This window comes from Citrus clementina, unplaced genomic scaffold, assembly GCF_000493195.1.
Source record: "Citrus clementina cultivar Clemenules unplaced genomic scaffold, Citrus_clementina_v1.0 scaffold_5, whole genome shotgun sequence".
NCBI classification, from domain to species: Eukaryota; Viridiplantae; Streptophyta; class Magnoliopsida; order Sapindales; family Rutaceae; genus Citrus; species Citrus x clementina.
In genome coordinates, this window is record NW_006262201.1 from 6763521 (window position 1) to 6779852 (window position 16332).

General features: G+C 35.9%; 3 protein-coding genes and 2 non-coding genes across 6 annotated transcripts in view; 1 reads left to right on the plus strand and 4 right to left on the minus strand.

The window, feature by feature from the left end:
• Positions 1–1003: 1003 nt before the first annotated feature.
• Positions 1004–5152, minus strand: LOC18041961 (cleavage and polyadenylation specificity factor subunit 3-I). 2 transcript variants are annotated; one of them, XM_006431689.2, is made up of 6 exons: positions 5081–5152; positions 4779–4935; positions 4555–4652; positions 3898–3943; positions 3659–3808; positions 1004–2860 (listed from the first exon to the last, which is right to left on the minus strand). In XM_006431689.2, the coding sequence occupies exons 2-6, from the start codon at positions 4926–4928 to the stop codon at positions 1220–1222; spliced, it is 2085 nt and encodes a 694-aa protein (XP_006431752.1). In that variant the 5' UTR covers positions 4929–4935; positions 5081–5152; the 3' UTR covers positions 1004–1219. The 2 variants fall into 2 exon arrangements, with proteins under 2 accessions (XP_006431752.1, XP_024039000.1); XM_024183232.1 differs by lacking the exons at positions 4779–4935; positions 5081–5152 and having other exon boundaries at positions 4538–4619.
• Positions 3013–3131, minus strand: LOC112098728. Its single transcript, XR_002905837.1, has one exon. It is a non-coding gene; the product is annotated as a small nucleolar RNA snoR100 (small nucleolar RNA).
• Positions 5153–6674: 1522 nt separating the features above from the next.
• Positions 6675–6748, plus strand: TRNAR-UCG. Its single transcript has one exon. It is a non-coding gene; the product is annotated as a tRNA-Arg (tRNA).
• A 345-nt stretch (positions 6749–7093) lies between these two features.
• On the minus strand, positions 7094–12492 carry LOC18041962 (phospholipase D delta). The gene is made up of 12 exons (XM_006431691.2): positions 12380–12492; positions 11883–11949; positions 10661–11773; positions 10233–10349; positions 9869–10063; positions 9247–9513; positions 9093–9161; positions 8779–8926; positions 8544–8692; positions 8188–8358; positions 7833–8030; positions 7094–7387 (listed from the first exon to the last, which is right to left on the minus strand). The coding sequence occupies exons 1-12, from the start codon at positions 12490–12492 to the stop codon at positions 7094–7096; spliced, it is 2901 nt and encodes a 966-aa protein (XP_006431754.2).
• Positions 12493–14147: 1655 nt separating this feature from the next.
• LOC18041221 (multiple organellar RNA editing factor 1, mitochondrial) overlaps positions 14148–16332 on the minus strand; it is a 3467-nt gene continuing 1282 nt past the window's right edge. The window contains 3 exon segments of the mRNA XM_006431694.2: positions 14148–15189; positions 15267–15332; positions 15414–15511. Of these exon segments, the coding sequence (XP_006431757.2) occupies positions 14510–15189; positions 15267–15332; positions 15414–15511 (844 nt within the window). The 3' untranslated portion in view covers positions 14148–14509.

The following is a 16332-nucleotide window of genomic DNA, read 5'->3' on the forward strand; positions in this document are numbered from 1 at the left end:
AGGTCTAGTTCCAGTGATAAGAGTAGTCTTCTTACAACTTAACTCTTGGATTCGAACTTCAAATGATGCATGAGTTATTAGGAAAAAGAAAAATACAAATAGTATATTATTTTATTTAGTATTTTTATGTATTGACATTATTTTTCTGTCAATTTAATGATAGAGGTAGTGGATGATTTGACAATAATAATAATAATAATTTTTATTTTAAATTGTGTTTATCATTAGCTTGAAAGATTAATGGATGAAAATTATTGTAAAAATTTTGAATTAAAGGCTGAATCTTCCTAAATTAATTATATGATGGTGTAGACTGAATTTACATTGAAACACATAGAAGAAAAGAAACCTACACAATAAGCATGAGATCACTAAAAACATTAACTCTAAAAATAACACGAAGAAATGCTCACTCACTCCACTAAAGAATTGTTTGCAATATAACAAACTTGTTAAGTTTAGGTGGGTCTCCGTCTCCCTAATTTATATTGAATGTAACTTACAACTGGATGAAACTTACTCACTAACCCACCTGACTCCATTGCCTTATCACTAATTTTACATTGTTTTAACTGAATATAAGTTACAATAAATGTAAGTTGGGCAAACCCCAGTTTGAAGATAACCGAATGTTTCTTTATGAAGGAACAATTAGATCACAAAATGGCCCCATGATGTTCCCACTAAAAGAACTAGTAATTTTCAGGTATCCAATGCCCAAAGCACCGGAGAATATTACCATACTTGTGTAGGGCTGATGTGAAGCCCCATTTACAATTGTACGGTGAAAATGAGGGATAAGATTTGATTTACTTGCGTAGGATTGATGTGAAAACACCCCATCAACGTAGTATGAAATTCATCCAATATGATAAAAATAAATTTTATAAATATGTATCTCAGGCCATTCAATTCTGCCAAGAGTGTACAAGCAAAAGCAAGAAAATAACAGCAGATTTAAAGAGATATTATGAAACATATTAAAAAAACTGAAGTAGTTTTAAAATATTCAAAAGAAAATTTTGAAGAAAATCTGTGATACAGCTGCTGTATTCATGATCAAATTCGAGGCTAAGCTGTGCAGCCTAAAGATTCAAGTGTTCAATACAATCAACGTTGCTCAAAAATCGAATCTGCGGTACCAACTCAGTTCCAAAATTTCCTCAAAATCCAGAAACATGTTAAAAGATGGGAAAAAGAGGTTAGATGAGAATAGAATCTAGGGTGCAGAGAGTGGGATAGGCTTTACTGCCCTTTGAATTCGCATAAATGCTGTTTTAACTCTTTCCTTGAGACCCTCATTTTCGCTCTCTACATCTCCGCTTTGTTTATCAAGATGTGCCACATTCCCATCAACGTTGATCACCACCTTTCCGTTATCTCCTAATTTCACATCTCCAAAGAGTGAGACAAGCAGTGCATGAATAACCTTTTCCGCTTTCTTCCCACTTTCTTCCTCAGATTTTATGGCCTCTGATTCCACAACTACCTTAGGAACCTCCCGATTGATGTTTAGAACCAATGCTACAACAGAATCTGACACCATGTCACTTATAGGATCTGAAGTCCAATGCATCGATATATGCTTCTCTGAGTCCTGCTTCAAAGTCACTCGATCGTGCACTCGTAAAGTAGGAACCCCAGATTCCTCATCTGTCGAAGACTCCACACTCTCGTATATCTGCTCAAGCCGGTACTTTATCACACCAAAGGCCCCTGAGTAAGGGACAGTAATCCTCTGAGTAATATTTGCTGTTGATAGCTGTGAGAAGATGTGAAGATCATCAGGAGCCATTATCTGGTAAGTGAAACCTTTCTTTACAAGTATGCCACTGACAGTTTCGCCAACTTCTGGCGTTTTCTCAGCCAGCCTTCCAATTGTTTTTGCCATTTTCTCAGAGTTAAAATACATTTCAACGGACTGACAGTTCTTTGGGGTGATTATTTTTGTATTGCAGTCAGCTAATTCGGTCATTAGCTTTGTTTTGAGCCTCCCCATCTCATGAGATTCTCCATGAACAAGAATTATGTTAGGAGGCATGAGCTCTTTCAAAAATGTACTCGTCTGAGCATAGTCTGCGTGTGCAGAGAAAGATATGTAATGGACCTGCATGTTGAGAGGAGCGGTGAGACCATTCATAAGGGTGACTTCTTTTGGTTCACTAATTATGGTTTTTGCCAATGTTCCTTCGACAACATAACCTGGGATGACACAAGCATTTTTCTTATCAGAGCACCAAATATCAAATAATTGTCTAGACAAACCACTCTGAAGCCCACCCGGGCTTGCCATCACCACCGAAGGGCCAACGTCACTGAAGTCGTCAATGCTATTTAATGGGGAAATGTGCTTGAATTTGAAGGGATTCGAGTTTGCAAACTGGTTGCGGATTCTCTCATTCATGGAAAGGATGTATGTCTGATAAACAGCCATGCACTTTTTGGCAAGTGGAGAAGCATAATATATTGGAATATTATGGAACTCCGGATGGTTCGACCAGTACTCATCAAGGATCAGTAGCAATTCCTGGGCTCGGCCAAGGGCAAATGCCGGAATTAGAACACGACCTCCTTGGGAAATAGTTGAGTGAATAACATCAGTGAAGCGCTTCTCACGAATGTTCCGTGGTTGATGAAGCTGAACACCATAAGTGGATTCGATTATACATATGTCAGGAGAGAACTGAGGAAGCTCAGCAGCACGGAGATGTCGGTCCTCTTCACGAGAATAATCTCCAGTGTAGAGTACTCGAACACCAGCAATGTCAACCATAAACATGGCAGCACCAAGGACATGGCCAGCAGTGTAGCACCAGAATTTAATGCCATTCACTTCCACTGTCTGATGGAAATCAAGAACCTGGATTGAAAAATAAAGATCAGTAACAAATTTAATGATCAGATAAGTCAGCTAAATTATGACTTTACAGGTTAATTGACAGCCAAGAGGACAGATGGATGATAATGTTAGGATGAAAGGATGCGTCGAGGTTCAACCATGGGGAACTGGAAATATGTAGGTCATAATCAGGCCCCTATATCAGAGCCCTCAAGCAAGAAGGCATCAAGAGGAGCAGACAAATGGACCTGGAACTTCAATATCAGTGCATATTACCATGCTACCTTCATCTATATTAATTCGAGAGTATCGGCTTATTATACACAGATTTTATTATAACGTAAACTTTCTTACTCATCATCATAATTTATAGTAGAAAAACTATAAGTTGGTATATTGAAATGTAATACTAAATATAAACACGTGGTATATACAATGTATAAACAAAATTATATATCCTACAACTTATCATTCATTATCAGACACATATAAATGGAGTCTTCGTCAACCTTAGTAAATATATAGGTAAAAATATCCAAAAGCAACACCTAAGACGCTAAGAGGGCCATTCTAGTAATTCTTGTAATTCTCCAACAAGGATAGGAAAAGAAAGATGAGTCATGAACAGCAAGAAGGAAACAGTACAACTAAAGTTCACTAAATAAACATTCTTATCTGTCATGCATCTTATAATATCAAATTATAGTTCATAATAGTCCAAAATTTGATGGAAGCCTCAGATCAATCAAACTTACCTCTAATCAAATAAAAAGCAAAAGTACTTAGAAATTTAAAAGAGCAGCAAATAAGAAAACACACCTCAATCTTATCCATGGAGCGATTAATATCTTGTTCATCGAACAACATATCTTCAACTGAAACTTTGCTCACTTTTACATAATCAGTCAAAAGCAACTTGTAAATAGCCTTTGTAGCATGGGTCATGAATACCCTGCCTTTGAATGTGGTCTAAAAGAAAATTTTGAAAAATATCAATTTAGCCCTGAAGAAGACTTTACAAAACGGTCATGAGTTAATTCATGAAGAACACAACAAACCTTCTCCAGAAAATAAGGTAGGGATGCAGCATGATCCAAATGAAAGCTGCATGAGAAAAGCATGAAGTAGTAGAAATATATTACATGACAACATAAGGGAGGGTTGATAGAGAAAAAGAGTCAGCTAGGACAATTTTGATTAAACGATCGTACAATAGGATTCCAAAGACAAGTGCTTTATGAAAGTGTAAAGAAAAAAACAGCATAAAATATGAATCTTTTTTCTGGGATAACAAGAGCAAATATCAGTTATGGCACAACATCTCATGTTTGACAAAGATATCCAAATTTTCTTCCAAAATTAAAAATTTTAGAAGTTCTAATTTGATCCCTAAGTTTTACTCTATTGCATATACCATTGAACAATTAATAAAAGTGTACATTATGGGATTAAGTACATATTACGTGATAAGAAGGACATTAACGTGAAATAAGTGCTTTATAAAAGTGTAAAGAGCAAAAATACCACAAAGTACCAGTTGTGTTGCACACACCTCATGTGCGACAAAAGTACCCAAATCATTCTTCTTAAACAAATTTCAGAAGTTCTAATTCAATCCCTAAGTAAACAATGACTGCCCGAAACATCATTTTACTCTATTGCATCTACTGCTCAACAATTAATAAAGGTATACATTACCGGAAAAGAGCACATACTGCGTGATAAGAAGGACGTCAATTGCTGAAGGATCAATCTCATCAAAGTAAGGTAAAGCAGCCATGCCCGAGTAAGCGGGATGAATCCCACAGTCAAACTATAAATACAATCCCATGACAGAGTAAAATAAAACAGAAATGAACATTTTTATCAAAATTAAATCACATTTAAATGGCCACATATGAAACTTGAAGCTGCTTAAAAGCTGCCCCTTTACACATACCAAAATAGTTTTCCCTTTATAGGACATGTAGACACATGATCTCCCCACTTCATTGCCAGCTCCTAAAGGGGTTATTATAAGTTGGTCACCTTCTCTTGATACCGGCGCATCCCGTCTTTTAAGTGACGGCGGTTGCCCCACTGAAGCCATTCTTTCACTACACAAAAATCACAAGAAATGAGATGATTTTAATTATAAAACCCAAAAAAAAAGCCCTTTACTAAATAACAATTCACTAAATCGAAGCAGAATCAAATTTAGTTCTTAAATTGATCAAGTTGAGAAAGAGAAAAGTGAATTACAGTAAGAGAGGTTAAACCCTAATTCCAAAATCTCAGATCTCTCAGTCAGTTAAATTGAATTTTGGATGTGGAAAAAACCGGAACGGGCGAAACCCGAGTCTGTTAAAGAGTGTATATATCTTTTTACTTGCATCAGCGAAAAATCGGACCGGAGGACCGGTCGGTTCAATTGAATTGATAAAAGTAAAATTTACGAATAATCGCTCAATATTATAAATTCCGAAATGAAGAAAGAAATGATGATTTTATTAGAAATGCGAATTGTTCTTGATTTCGGAATGAATTACAGATAAATTTCATGGCCCTAATTACAGTTCCATGAGCCATTAAAAAATTGCCACAACTAAATTACACACATATATATAAGCAAAAGGATAGTGAGCCCCCGACATTTAGTGAAAAAGAGTAATGATACAACCACAAACTCTTGTATAAATTTATTTTGTACAAATTAACGTGACATTAATTCATTGGTTGAATGAAAATATAAAATAATAAAAACAAATCATGTGGGCCAAGTAATATTTAATTCAATCAATCTTATCATGCCACATCAGTTTGTATAAAATAAGTTTGTACAAGACTTTGTGGCTATATCATTACTCAGTGAAAAATATATAAAACTTCTTAATATTTTTAAAAAAGACACATAATCCTCATTTTTATTATGTTTGTTTTAATTACAAATTTATTTTTAATTTACAATTATTATTATTATATTCTTATAATAAATAAATCAATATATTGACTTAAAACATGTCATGTGTATAATGAAATCAATAACTTCTTATTTAAAATTTAAAATTAAGACTTAATTTCATTTTACCTAAATTATTCAATCTAACTTATGAATGTATCATTCTCAATGATAAATTCTGAAATAGGAAGCCAGTTTTACTTCCCATATGCCCATTTTGCCTTTCTTTCATATAAAAGCTTATTTAATATTTTATTTTGCTCAATTTGCACAGAAAATAAATTTGATTTTAATTTGTCTATTATTCATCATTTTTTTATCATCCTATCATTCGAAGGGTAAATTCATAATTTAGAGTGAATAATTTACATAAAATATAATTACATCTCAATTTTTAAGGTTTTAAATAAAAAATTATTGATTTCATTTTACACATCATCGATAATATGTTAGAGAGCTCGCCGTCCTTTTCCCTATATATGATTATAAACTTTACCATGCATGAAACCATCCTAAAGAAGATTTTTAATACTTCTTATATATTTATTATTTGCCATTTATTTCCCTAACTTTACTTCACTTGCTCCCTCCTTTGCCCATAATTACTTAGATACTATTTTTTTTTTTAAATAGTGCTATTATCTGTGCGTATGCCAGTAATGCCTGCAGAGCGCTTGTATTTAAATTACACAGTCCTTAAGGGATTTTATTTATTCTTAAGGTAAAGTAATTTTACTCAAATCACGTAAATGTATTCAATCACATGTAAATTGTACTGAGTAATTTTCACTCAAGCGGGCACATCCGGTTCGGTTCATCGGTTGGAAGGATTCATTTTAACCAATGAACAATGTAATAATTATTAATTTAAATATCTATTAATGTTACACCACTCAAGACCGCATAGCGCAGTGGATTAGCGCGTCTGACTTCGGATCAGAAGGTCGTGGGTTCGACTCCCACTGTGGTCGATTCTTTTTATTTAATTTTGTTTTTGGTAATTTTGGTTTAAATTTATCTGCTCATTCATCCATGTACTTGAACAGATTTCTCAAAGCAACATTCCAAAAATGCAGCACGTAAAAGGAGATGATCAGATCATATCAATCATTTGATGAAACCTTCTAATGCTGCTGGTTAACCAATGATTTAACACTATCAAAATGTACAATCTTCTAATTATTATCTATAAATAAAGCACACTCTCAGTCCAAAACCATCAGTCAGGTAACTCCATTACATACAATACACACTTATTGTAATTACACCCATTTTGTAAGTTACCAAATTTGTTAATTTTGACTCTTCCGAAAAATTTACGTGGTTAGAGCATCGGGAAGGCTTGTGGGAGCTCCGAGAATTTTACCACCCACATCAGGGAATGTATCATAACCTGGCAACGTACTCATTTTCCCTTCTCTGCTGATTTGAACTGGATATTGCATCAAGTGTCCCCTCATTTCTTTGTGAGCATCACACACGAATGCTTTCCAGTTTTCTCCCGCGATCCTGTTGACACGCTGCATGCATTCAAGGCTCTGCGGTTCGCGGAACGTATCCTCCAGTGTGCCCAGGTGCTCTGCCCATAGAGAAGTCCTGTAACCGTACACCTGCAGCCATCACAATTTCTTTAATATGTCAACGTACGGAGAATGCTTTCACCAGTCAACTGAATTGAAATCTGTACTAACTGATGATGAATGATTCATACGAAGTAAGCTTAAGTAGTGAATATTTTGATCTTCATTGATCATTGATGATGGATTAAAATTTACACTTCACAAAACAGTTTCTGTTGATGTTAGAATTGGTCTGTTCTTTCTTTAGCTCCAAGATTTGGCTACTTGAGTATGAATTCTTCACTCGTATTTCATTTAGGCTAGTGTAAAAGCTCTATTTGATTTTAGCAACTAGAAGAGTGAACTCAAGCTAAGCCATAACATATGATTGCTGCCCTTGTAATGGAAACATTTGTTCAATTCAAACTAATAACATAAAATTATTTAGCCAACTTTGAATTCTGACATGTTTAGCAAGTAAATGGACATTTCAAACCTGGCCGCGGGGGTGAGATTTCTTTGCTGCCCATGTGTAATGAGGTTGGTAAGCACCCATTGCAATTTCTGTATCCCTTGAACCCTCCAATGATCTCTGGTTTATGTTAGCCGATCCCATGATTACATACTCATCGTCAACAATCATGCCTTTGGCATGGACATAAATCATAAATCTGCGGAACTTCTGAGCCGCTGCCTGTCAACAAAAAGAGGGAAGTCCAACGTAATCCAAGATATAATTATAACATCAATATCAGGAGATATAAAGCTAGTAACTGCATATTAATATCATTTTGAATATGAATTGCTATACCCATCAGACATATAGTTATCATGTATATAAAATAGTATACCAGTGCACGGTTTTCAGTTTGCTGATTCATTTGAGATCGGTCCAAAGGTGGCGCTTCACGCTTACCGAGGCAATAGAAACTCAAATAATCTTGAGGATGGTATTTATTGGAAAGGCCGTTTTCCTGAAGCGCCTGTGCCACAATCTTGTACATCATAGATATTGTTTGACCCTGATAAATGAAACATTAGCATGCCATCAGACATTCTACTTTACTAGTAAATAAAAAGAAGATTCATGCACTCTGAATTATAATAGTTTCTTATATTGAATAATCAATAGCTTAATGAATCCATATACGGTTCTAACAAACAGTGAGAGTACAGTAGTTTCCTCGTAAATAGATCTCAAACTTACCTGCCAATACAAAATTTCCTGGACAGCAGCACTATTTGGGTTACCCTCTGGCCACATTGGAATTACTACATACACTGAGAAACGCTCATTTGCATTGATTTTGCTGACAATTTTCAAGGCTAATTCCATAGGGATTAAATTATCTGCACCTGTTTGTGCAGAGAAGAAATTTTATGGGCTGATCGATGTAAGGAAAAAGTTAAGCGACAATCCGTCCATTCCTTGGTTTAAATACCTGCATTTTTGTATGATGGCCAATGATATGATGACCCGATGAAGTACTGATTCTCTATGTATATAAAATGCTGTGCTGACCTTATTGCTTTTACATATGCCGAATGGATGCTCTTATCTACTTTCAAGTCCTTTGCACAGACCAAATTCTGCGATAAAAAAGAGAGTAACAGCAGATCAAATTTGCTATCAGAGGTTTCTGTTCATAATGGTTTCACATGGATGAGAAGCTACATCTGTCAAGTTGACTAAAGAACCTGTTAGTCCTTGCTAAGAAGTATAGCATATGAGGCATTACATATGCTCAGTTCTAACCTGAGCCACAGCTTCCTCAACATCCTTTGGAAATCCCTTTACAGATCCTGAATCAATGGACCGAAACACCTATCATAAGCAAAATGAGTCAAGGATCTTCTCTCAATGTTTAATGCATGCTCATAATCTCCAATGAAGAACCTTTATTCCCTACCTGAATGTGCCAATTCTCAGTTTCCTTTTCACTACCAGCACGCGTAGGTTTATAACTATGAGGACCAGTAGATGGTGTTATTCCAATGCGATCCAGATTTATCAAACTATCATCATACCAGTGAGTGACCTTTTTGAGCCTGAATTCACGCCATTTTGTGGACCTTCTCCATCTTTGCTCAAAATTTATTAATATGTCATATGCAGCAGGACCCTCAACTTTACAATGCATGTCATGCCATGGTTCCCTTGGGCCTTTGGCATGAGACTGCAAGTGTCAACAACATAACAGCCATTAAAAATCGCGTTTCACATATATTGCAATTATTTGTGCAAATGAAGAACACCTCAATCATACTTAAAAGCAAATGTCAAGGAGGCCTAATGGACATCAGATCTCTTATCAGTGGATTACACGTCGTTTCCAGATTTACACTAATTGATGGTGGCAAGTACAAAAACTACATAAACAAAGATGTACTGCAACTAGCTAAGTAGGTGATATGGACACATTGCATGCATGCATTGCAATGAATCTTAGCCTCATCAGACACAATGAACTTCGAATCCAAAGTCAAGATAAGCCACATAGAGAGCTTTGGGAATGTATAATAACTACTTACTGGCAATGAAGGATTGTGAAAATCATTTGCAAAGACGGTGTTAAGATCACCAAAGAGCCTGTGCTCGGGAGTGTCATATCTTCCATCACATAGATCCAGACCACCAATGAAAGCTGATATTTTCCGGTTATTTCCAGATGCTGGAGTGTCAACAATCACACACTTCTGATGATGTGTAAATAGGGTTCCCACAACCTGGACTAGAATGATCCATTCAAATCAGAGAATAAGATAACAATTCCAACTAAATGGTCTGTAATGAAAATTAAAAAAAAAAAAAACTCACTAAGCAAGCAACAGATCAGAAGTGTCATCTTAATTATTGTCAAAACAATTCAACATTCGCTCAAAAATGTTTCATCACCTGTTGTTTAAAAATACTGAGTTTATTGCTTGCGTAGCGAGGAGCGAGTACACAGTTTACGCTAGAGTGCTTGAAAAACTTCCGGGTTTCTTCATCATGAGTCTGCATGACACCTTCCTGCATTCAAGCCTATCATTGATCAAATTTATAAATCTCAGTTCCAAATCAAGAGAGAATCTGTCAGTAGGTTGATAATAGCAGATCCAAACCATTAACGTGACAAAATAATACAGAAAATATTTTACTCTATAATTGATCACCTCAACAGAGAAAAATGCAGTTTCCCACTGAAAAAAGAAACATCCTAAAGGAATCCAAGTATCCATATGTTTTGTGCATGTATCAGATCAGAGAAACACTTGCATAAAGTTATAAAACTTTTTTAGATCAGATAGCTTGCAACATTCAATGAGATGTCAAGAGATTACCGTCTTTATAAATAAATTATCATGTGAAGTTTTATCATCCCAAATCAGTAAAAGCACGCGAACTCCTTCCTGTGACTTGTGCTTCAACAGCTCTCCGAAAGAAAGCTCTCCTCCAGAAGGTAATGGTTTTGTTGGCTCCCTTACAAGCTTTACAGGATGAAACACAGACCAACCAATGATGTATATCAAGTGGCGAGCTTCCAAAACAGCATGACATATTTCTTCCCAACATTGACCATGACGAAAAGTTTTTCCACCATCAAGAGCAATTTCAGGTAGCATGCCAGGAGGAACGTGAGCATCTTGATAAAGAGTCAAATTTCCTTCTTTCCTGAGCGGAAAATATGTTTTCAGAACTCCTTGGTAATCCGGTCCAGCACCAACTCCATCTTTATACAGAGGAATCTGACCAATTGGCTTATATCGCATGGAAACATGCAGTTGCGGAAAAGGTTTCAGATTTTTCCCATAACTTCCTGCTATAGGGAACCAATCATCAACTTCATTTCCACAGAGAATTTTCTCGACGGGTATCTGCACTACCCCAATAAGTTCAGCCCCAAGAATATCATTATCCTTAACATGAAACTCCAAGTTTACAACAGAGTGAGCGACAGGCACACAAAAGTGCTCATCCCAAAAGGGATTTTCACAGTTGGAAATTACTCTAGTTTGTGCTACTGTAGCCCCAGATAGGCAAACAGAGACATAAGGATTACTAGTAATCATCGAATGTCTGCCAGAAAGCCCTCGTGTTTTCTTGAAGGGAAACCTGCAGTGCCCGCACATATTACAACATTTTCTCATACTCTCTGTAATTAAATCCATATTTGGAAGGGATTTAGCCTCCAAAATCGACAAATCTAAGTCACCATGCAAGAAAACTGGTTCATCAGAAGCTGCACTCCCGCTACTAGTGGATTTTGGAGTAACATTACCTTCACTACCCATACTGAGATAGATTCTAGGCACACCTTGGTTACCTAATGTTGTGCCCACAACAATCAATCGAGACCTGTTAGCATGGAAAGTTGTGGACGAACACAAAAGTTTGAAGCAGTTCTCTTCTCTTAAGATGTTAGAACATGCAGCCAGTTTTGAAATGTCTGGTATCTAAATCATAAAGCTTGTAAACTTCACCACTTGAAAGAAAAATCTCCAATCTCAATATCCTTAAGCATCAGAATTAAGCAGCCGAGTGAAAAGAAACACGAGTTCTTACTGTAATTCGTGCAAAACCATTAAAAAGATTGCATAATCTCTCCAAGATGTCCCAGAATCGTTCCTTGCTAAGACACCAAAAGGGATAAAGTGATTAGATGACAATCACCAGTTTATAAGATCAATTAACACATGCATGTTTGGTCTATAGCATAGGTTCAAAATCCACATGCCCATTAGATCAAATGCGTCATCTCTAACAACAATTATAGCTACTGAAAAAAAAAAGTCAAAGAAGCAAATTTGATTAAGCATATATTGAGCCTTCACCAAATGTATCCGATTCACAATCCGTCATGCTTTCTTCCAGATTTATTTTGATTCAATTCAAAACAAAATTCTACTTCTAGCATTCCCCTCAGAGGAAATGAAACAAATTTACACCTCAAGGATCTTGCATACGATTCTCTGAATGAACTTATTAAATGATTCTTTTTGTATCATGTTGTAGCTAGCTTCAATTTTAAACATTCATTAGATTAGAAAAACCATAAGTACTTGTCCATTGCCTTCTTGGCCACTACCAACTGAAAACACAACAACTGGTCAATTAACACTCCGCTTAAGCAATAGCAAGGCTCCATACCATGGATGGTTTCGCAGGCCGTCATGTGCATCTAACACAGTCCCATTTAGCTCTACACTGTAATTTAATTTACAGAGTGAGATTTTCATCATTCAAGCATAAAATCACTTGGTCGACCAGATAGTGTCTGATAAAAAATGTGTGTGTTAAGTGTGGTAAAAGAAATCTGGGTTCCAAATCCCCTCAAATTAGGGTTAAAGAGTCATTTGATGTAGTGGCGGAACCACACAAGGACCAAATTAGATAGTTGCGACACAACGACCAGCATAGACGATTGCTCTTATTAAGTCTTAGTTTTTTTCAGAATATCATTTCTCAATCTAAATTTAATTATTATTTTCCCCCAATAAATTTTTTTATCTTCCTCTCTAGCTTTGAATAAGATATGAAAAAAGTAACTAAAAAATTTATGTTTTCATTACCAAAATCCCGCAAATTCTCTTAAAAAGCATATTAATCCTACCCCCACTAATTTAAAACTCTGGCTCCATCACTGTTTTTGGTTTACATTTATGAAATACTATAACCCACGTCCTAGATTCATTCATCAAGAAACGCTCAGCATTATCAATCAAAAGCATGAACAAAAAATACAAAATAAAACAAGATCGAGAAGAGATCATAAACTTTAATCAAAATAAATCAAAACCCCACAATTTTTTTCTTTTTTCTTTTTGAAAATAAATTTGAAATAAACATTCACCTGATGAAGAGGACGAGTTTTCTAAGGATCAGAAATGTTAGAGAAATGGATTTCTTCGTTGTTTCTTCATGCAGAAGAAAGTAAGAGAGAGAAAGAGAGGAACCAGAAAAAAAAACCGAGAAAAACAGCAAGCGAAATTGGCGGGAAATATCGGTTACGTATCAATTGACAGCCACTGTTTGTGATTTTATTTTAAACATTGTCCGTACAAAACGGTTATTCAAACTATTTTTAGACTTGGACTCGAGAGTAAAATTTTTTGGATCAGATCAGACGAATTTGATCATTTTTAACCTTTTATTACAACGTGTGTCGAAATACATAAATAACACTTTTTTTTTTATTTGAAAACTGATGATTTGATTGAATTTTATCTTCCCATCCAGTGTAAGCAAGCATTATAGATACTAAACTTCATCCGGGAATTATCTTTAACAACTACTTTTACACTATTTTTTTTTTCCCTACAATGCATAAGCAATTAAGCACTTTCATTCTCAACAATTCAAAGGTAATTTTGGGTCCCTCAACCTTGATAATATAACCATTCAAGGATCTACTCTGAGGATTTAGTGGCCAAACATACACTAAATCCTTGTCATTATAAGGCCATTCAGTTGATTAATAATGTAACAAATGGAGATTCGATTAAACCAAGAGAAAATGATTAATGTATATTCTAAACCGTTATATTTATGGCCAAAGTACTTAACAATGTGAAGCAAGAATCCATTTCCAATCCTCAAACAGACAGGAAAACAACTTAGTCTGTCAACATATTTACCACGGCATATTTTAAAATGTACCATCCTACAACCCATGAACAAGAGAAAAAGCAATTCCTAAGTACTTTTCAGGTCCCTCCCTTTTGACTCGTCGTCCCAAAGAACTAATCAAAATTATCCTGATATTTTCCCTGCAAAAGCCAACAACAATGCATCAACGAATGTTGCTCAAACCCTCTCACTTCATACAGGAAGAAAAATTTAACTTGCATTGATTGAAATTTTGCTCTTTCACTTATCTGGATAGAAACTAAAGAGATTTCACCAAGCTACTTGTTAAGTTCCAAGGCCCTAGCTACAAAGAGAGCTAAATAGGTGACTCAATAACTGATTTTACAGGACAGAGTTTGATGGTATTATTTTCTAATTAGGATATGGGGCAGAGACAGCACAACTATAGTTTCTAGGACTGAATGACAGTGCATTACCAAATAAATAGTCCACATTAGTTAATGAAATCAATTTACAGGCACTTGGAGCTTGATATCAAAACACTATATCTTCCAAAGGGAATATGCCTTACTTGGTCTGTCCTAGTTAAATCCAATGGATGCCTAGTTCCGATGCCCACCTTGTATGTTTCCCTGATCCGCTTGTGAAAATCTTTGATCCTCTCCTTGCCCATGGTAACTCTGTCCATAACTAGAACTTGTTCCTTGTCCATAAGATCCCCCATAGGAAGCACCAGAAAAATTGCCGCGCCCATAACCACTCCGGTCTCCTTGTGGAAGATTATAATTTCCCTGCCCCGCTTGGTTGTAATTGCCCTGATGTGAAGGCATTGGACCTCTTCCTTCTGCCTGATAAGAGTCTCTTCCACCAGCCGCATTATCTCTATTGTTCACTAGCATGGGCCCCTCTCTTTGTCCTTGTCCTGGAGGGCCAAAATTTTGTTGAGGTGGATAATTTTGCTGAGGGGGGTAATTTTGCGGAGGAGCATAATTTTGCTGAGGAGCATAATTTTGCCGTGGTGGATAATTTTGTTGAGGCTGATAATTTTGATGAGCACCATAACTTCTACCATCTCCTTGCATAGGTTCTGAAGAATTCTGTTGCGGATTTCCAGGCCATGCTTGCTGATTTTGCATCGGACCTCCTTGCTGACTGCGTGGGGCCCCAAAATTAACGTCACGTCTTCGATCATAGTTCCTGTTTCGATCACGGAATCTCCCCCCTGTATGATGTTGAATAGGAGGTGGTCTTGGTATGATAGTCCCATTGATGTATTTGTCACCTGGTAAGCACAGAAAATTATCAATTCACTTTCAAAATGTTAGCGCAAAGTAGTTCAACATATTTAATTAACACTACCTCCATATTCCTTGTTCTGTGGATCGATGTAAGAATCTGGCAATATGAAAACAACTCCAGGTATACCTGTTCACACAATAACAGAAAAGTCAGTATCATATTTTATTTGAGAATTATATGAACAACAAATGCTGTGGATACAGTTACCTTGAAACTTTTCTGACTCTTCTTCAGTCATTATAGCTTGAAACCCTTGATAAGTCGTTGTGCTACAAGCATAAATTCGTTTCTTTGCCTCCTCCAAGCTGACACCACAAAAGATAATTCAAATCAGCCAAAAACTTTTCATTTTTGTGTTAAGAAAAATCAGCATTAACAATTCATGCCAACCGCCAAAATCAAGGCTCCCCATGAAAACAAATGAAAGAAATTGTACAGAAACATACAATCACTCACATGAAGACGTCCACCAACAACTAATGAAAAATGCCATTATCTCAAAAATACCATCCTAAAAAGTGTCATGACAATCTATACAATTGGTGTATAAAGAAAACATCACGAACCAAACTAAAATGCCAGCTTTTTGGTGTTAGTGATAAGAAACAACTTACCACAACCATTAATTATCCATAATTTCATTGTTCATCCCCAGTGTTCTTCATAAATGTTACAGAGTTCTTCACAAGAAAGTGAAAGGGCATTTCAAAAGTTCTGAAACAATACCTCAATTCTATTGCAAAAACAAATAATCTCAAACAAGAACCAATAATCATATTTTGTCACTATCAAGCATGATGCATCTGAGCAAAACAGTGGAAGCCAATGCCAGAATACATATTAATAAACAATTAAATATAGAGAAAAAAGGCTTAAACCTCACGGAGGGGGGAAATTGTCCCCCAACATTTCACGTTTTCGGGACCTGTAAATCATCAAGGCTAGTTCCTTAATAGGATGATAGAACGGTGAAATCTAATAATAATCATAATATATAGATAAAGAATTTGGTATTTTATAAAGAGTAACTAATAATTGAACTCTCTAAATTTCCAAGACGCGTGCCCTTGAGAATGAACTGAAATTTATTTAGTCGCATGAAGTGGTCTCGTAGTTACGGATCGCA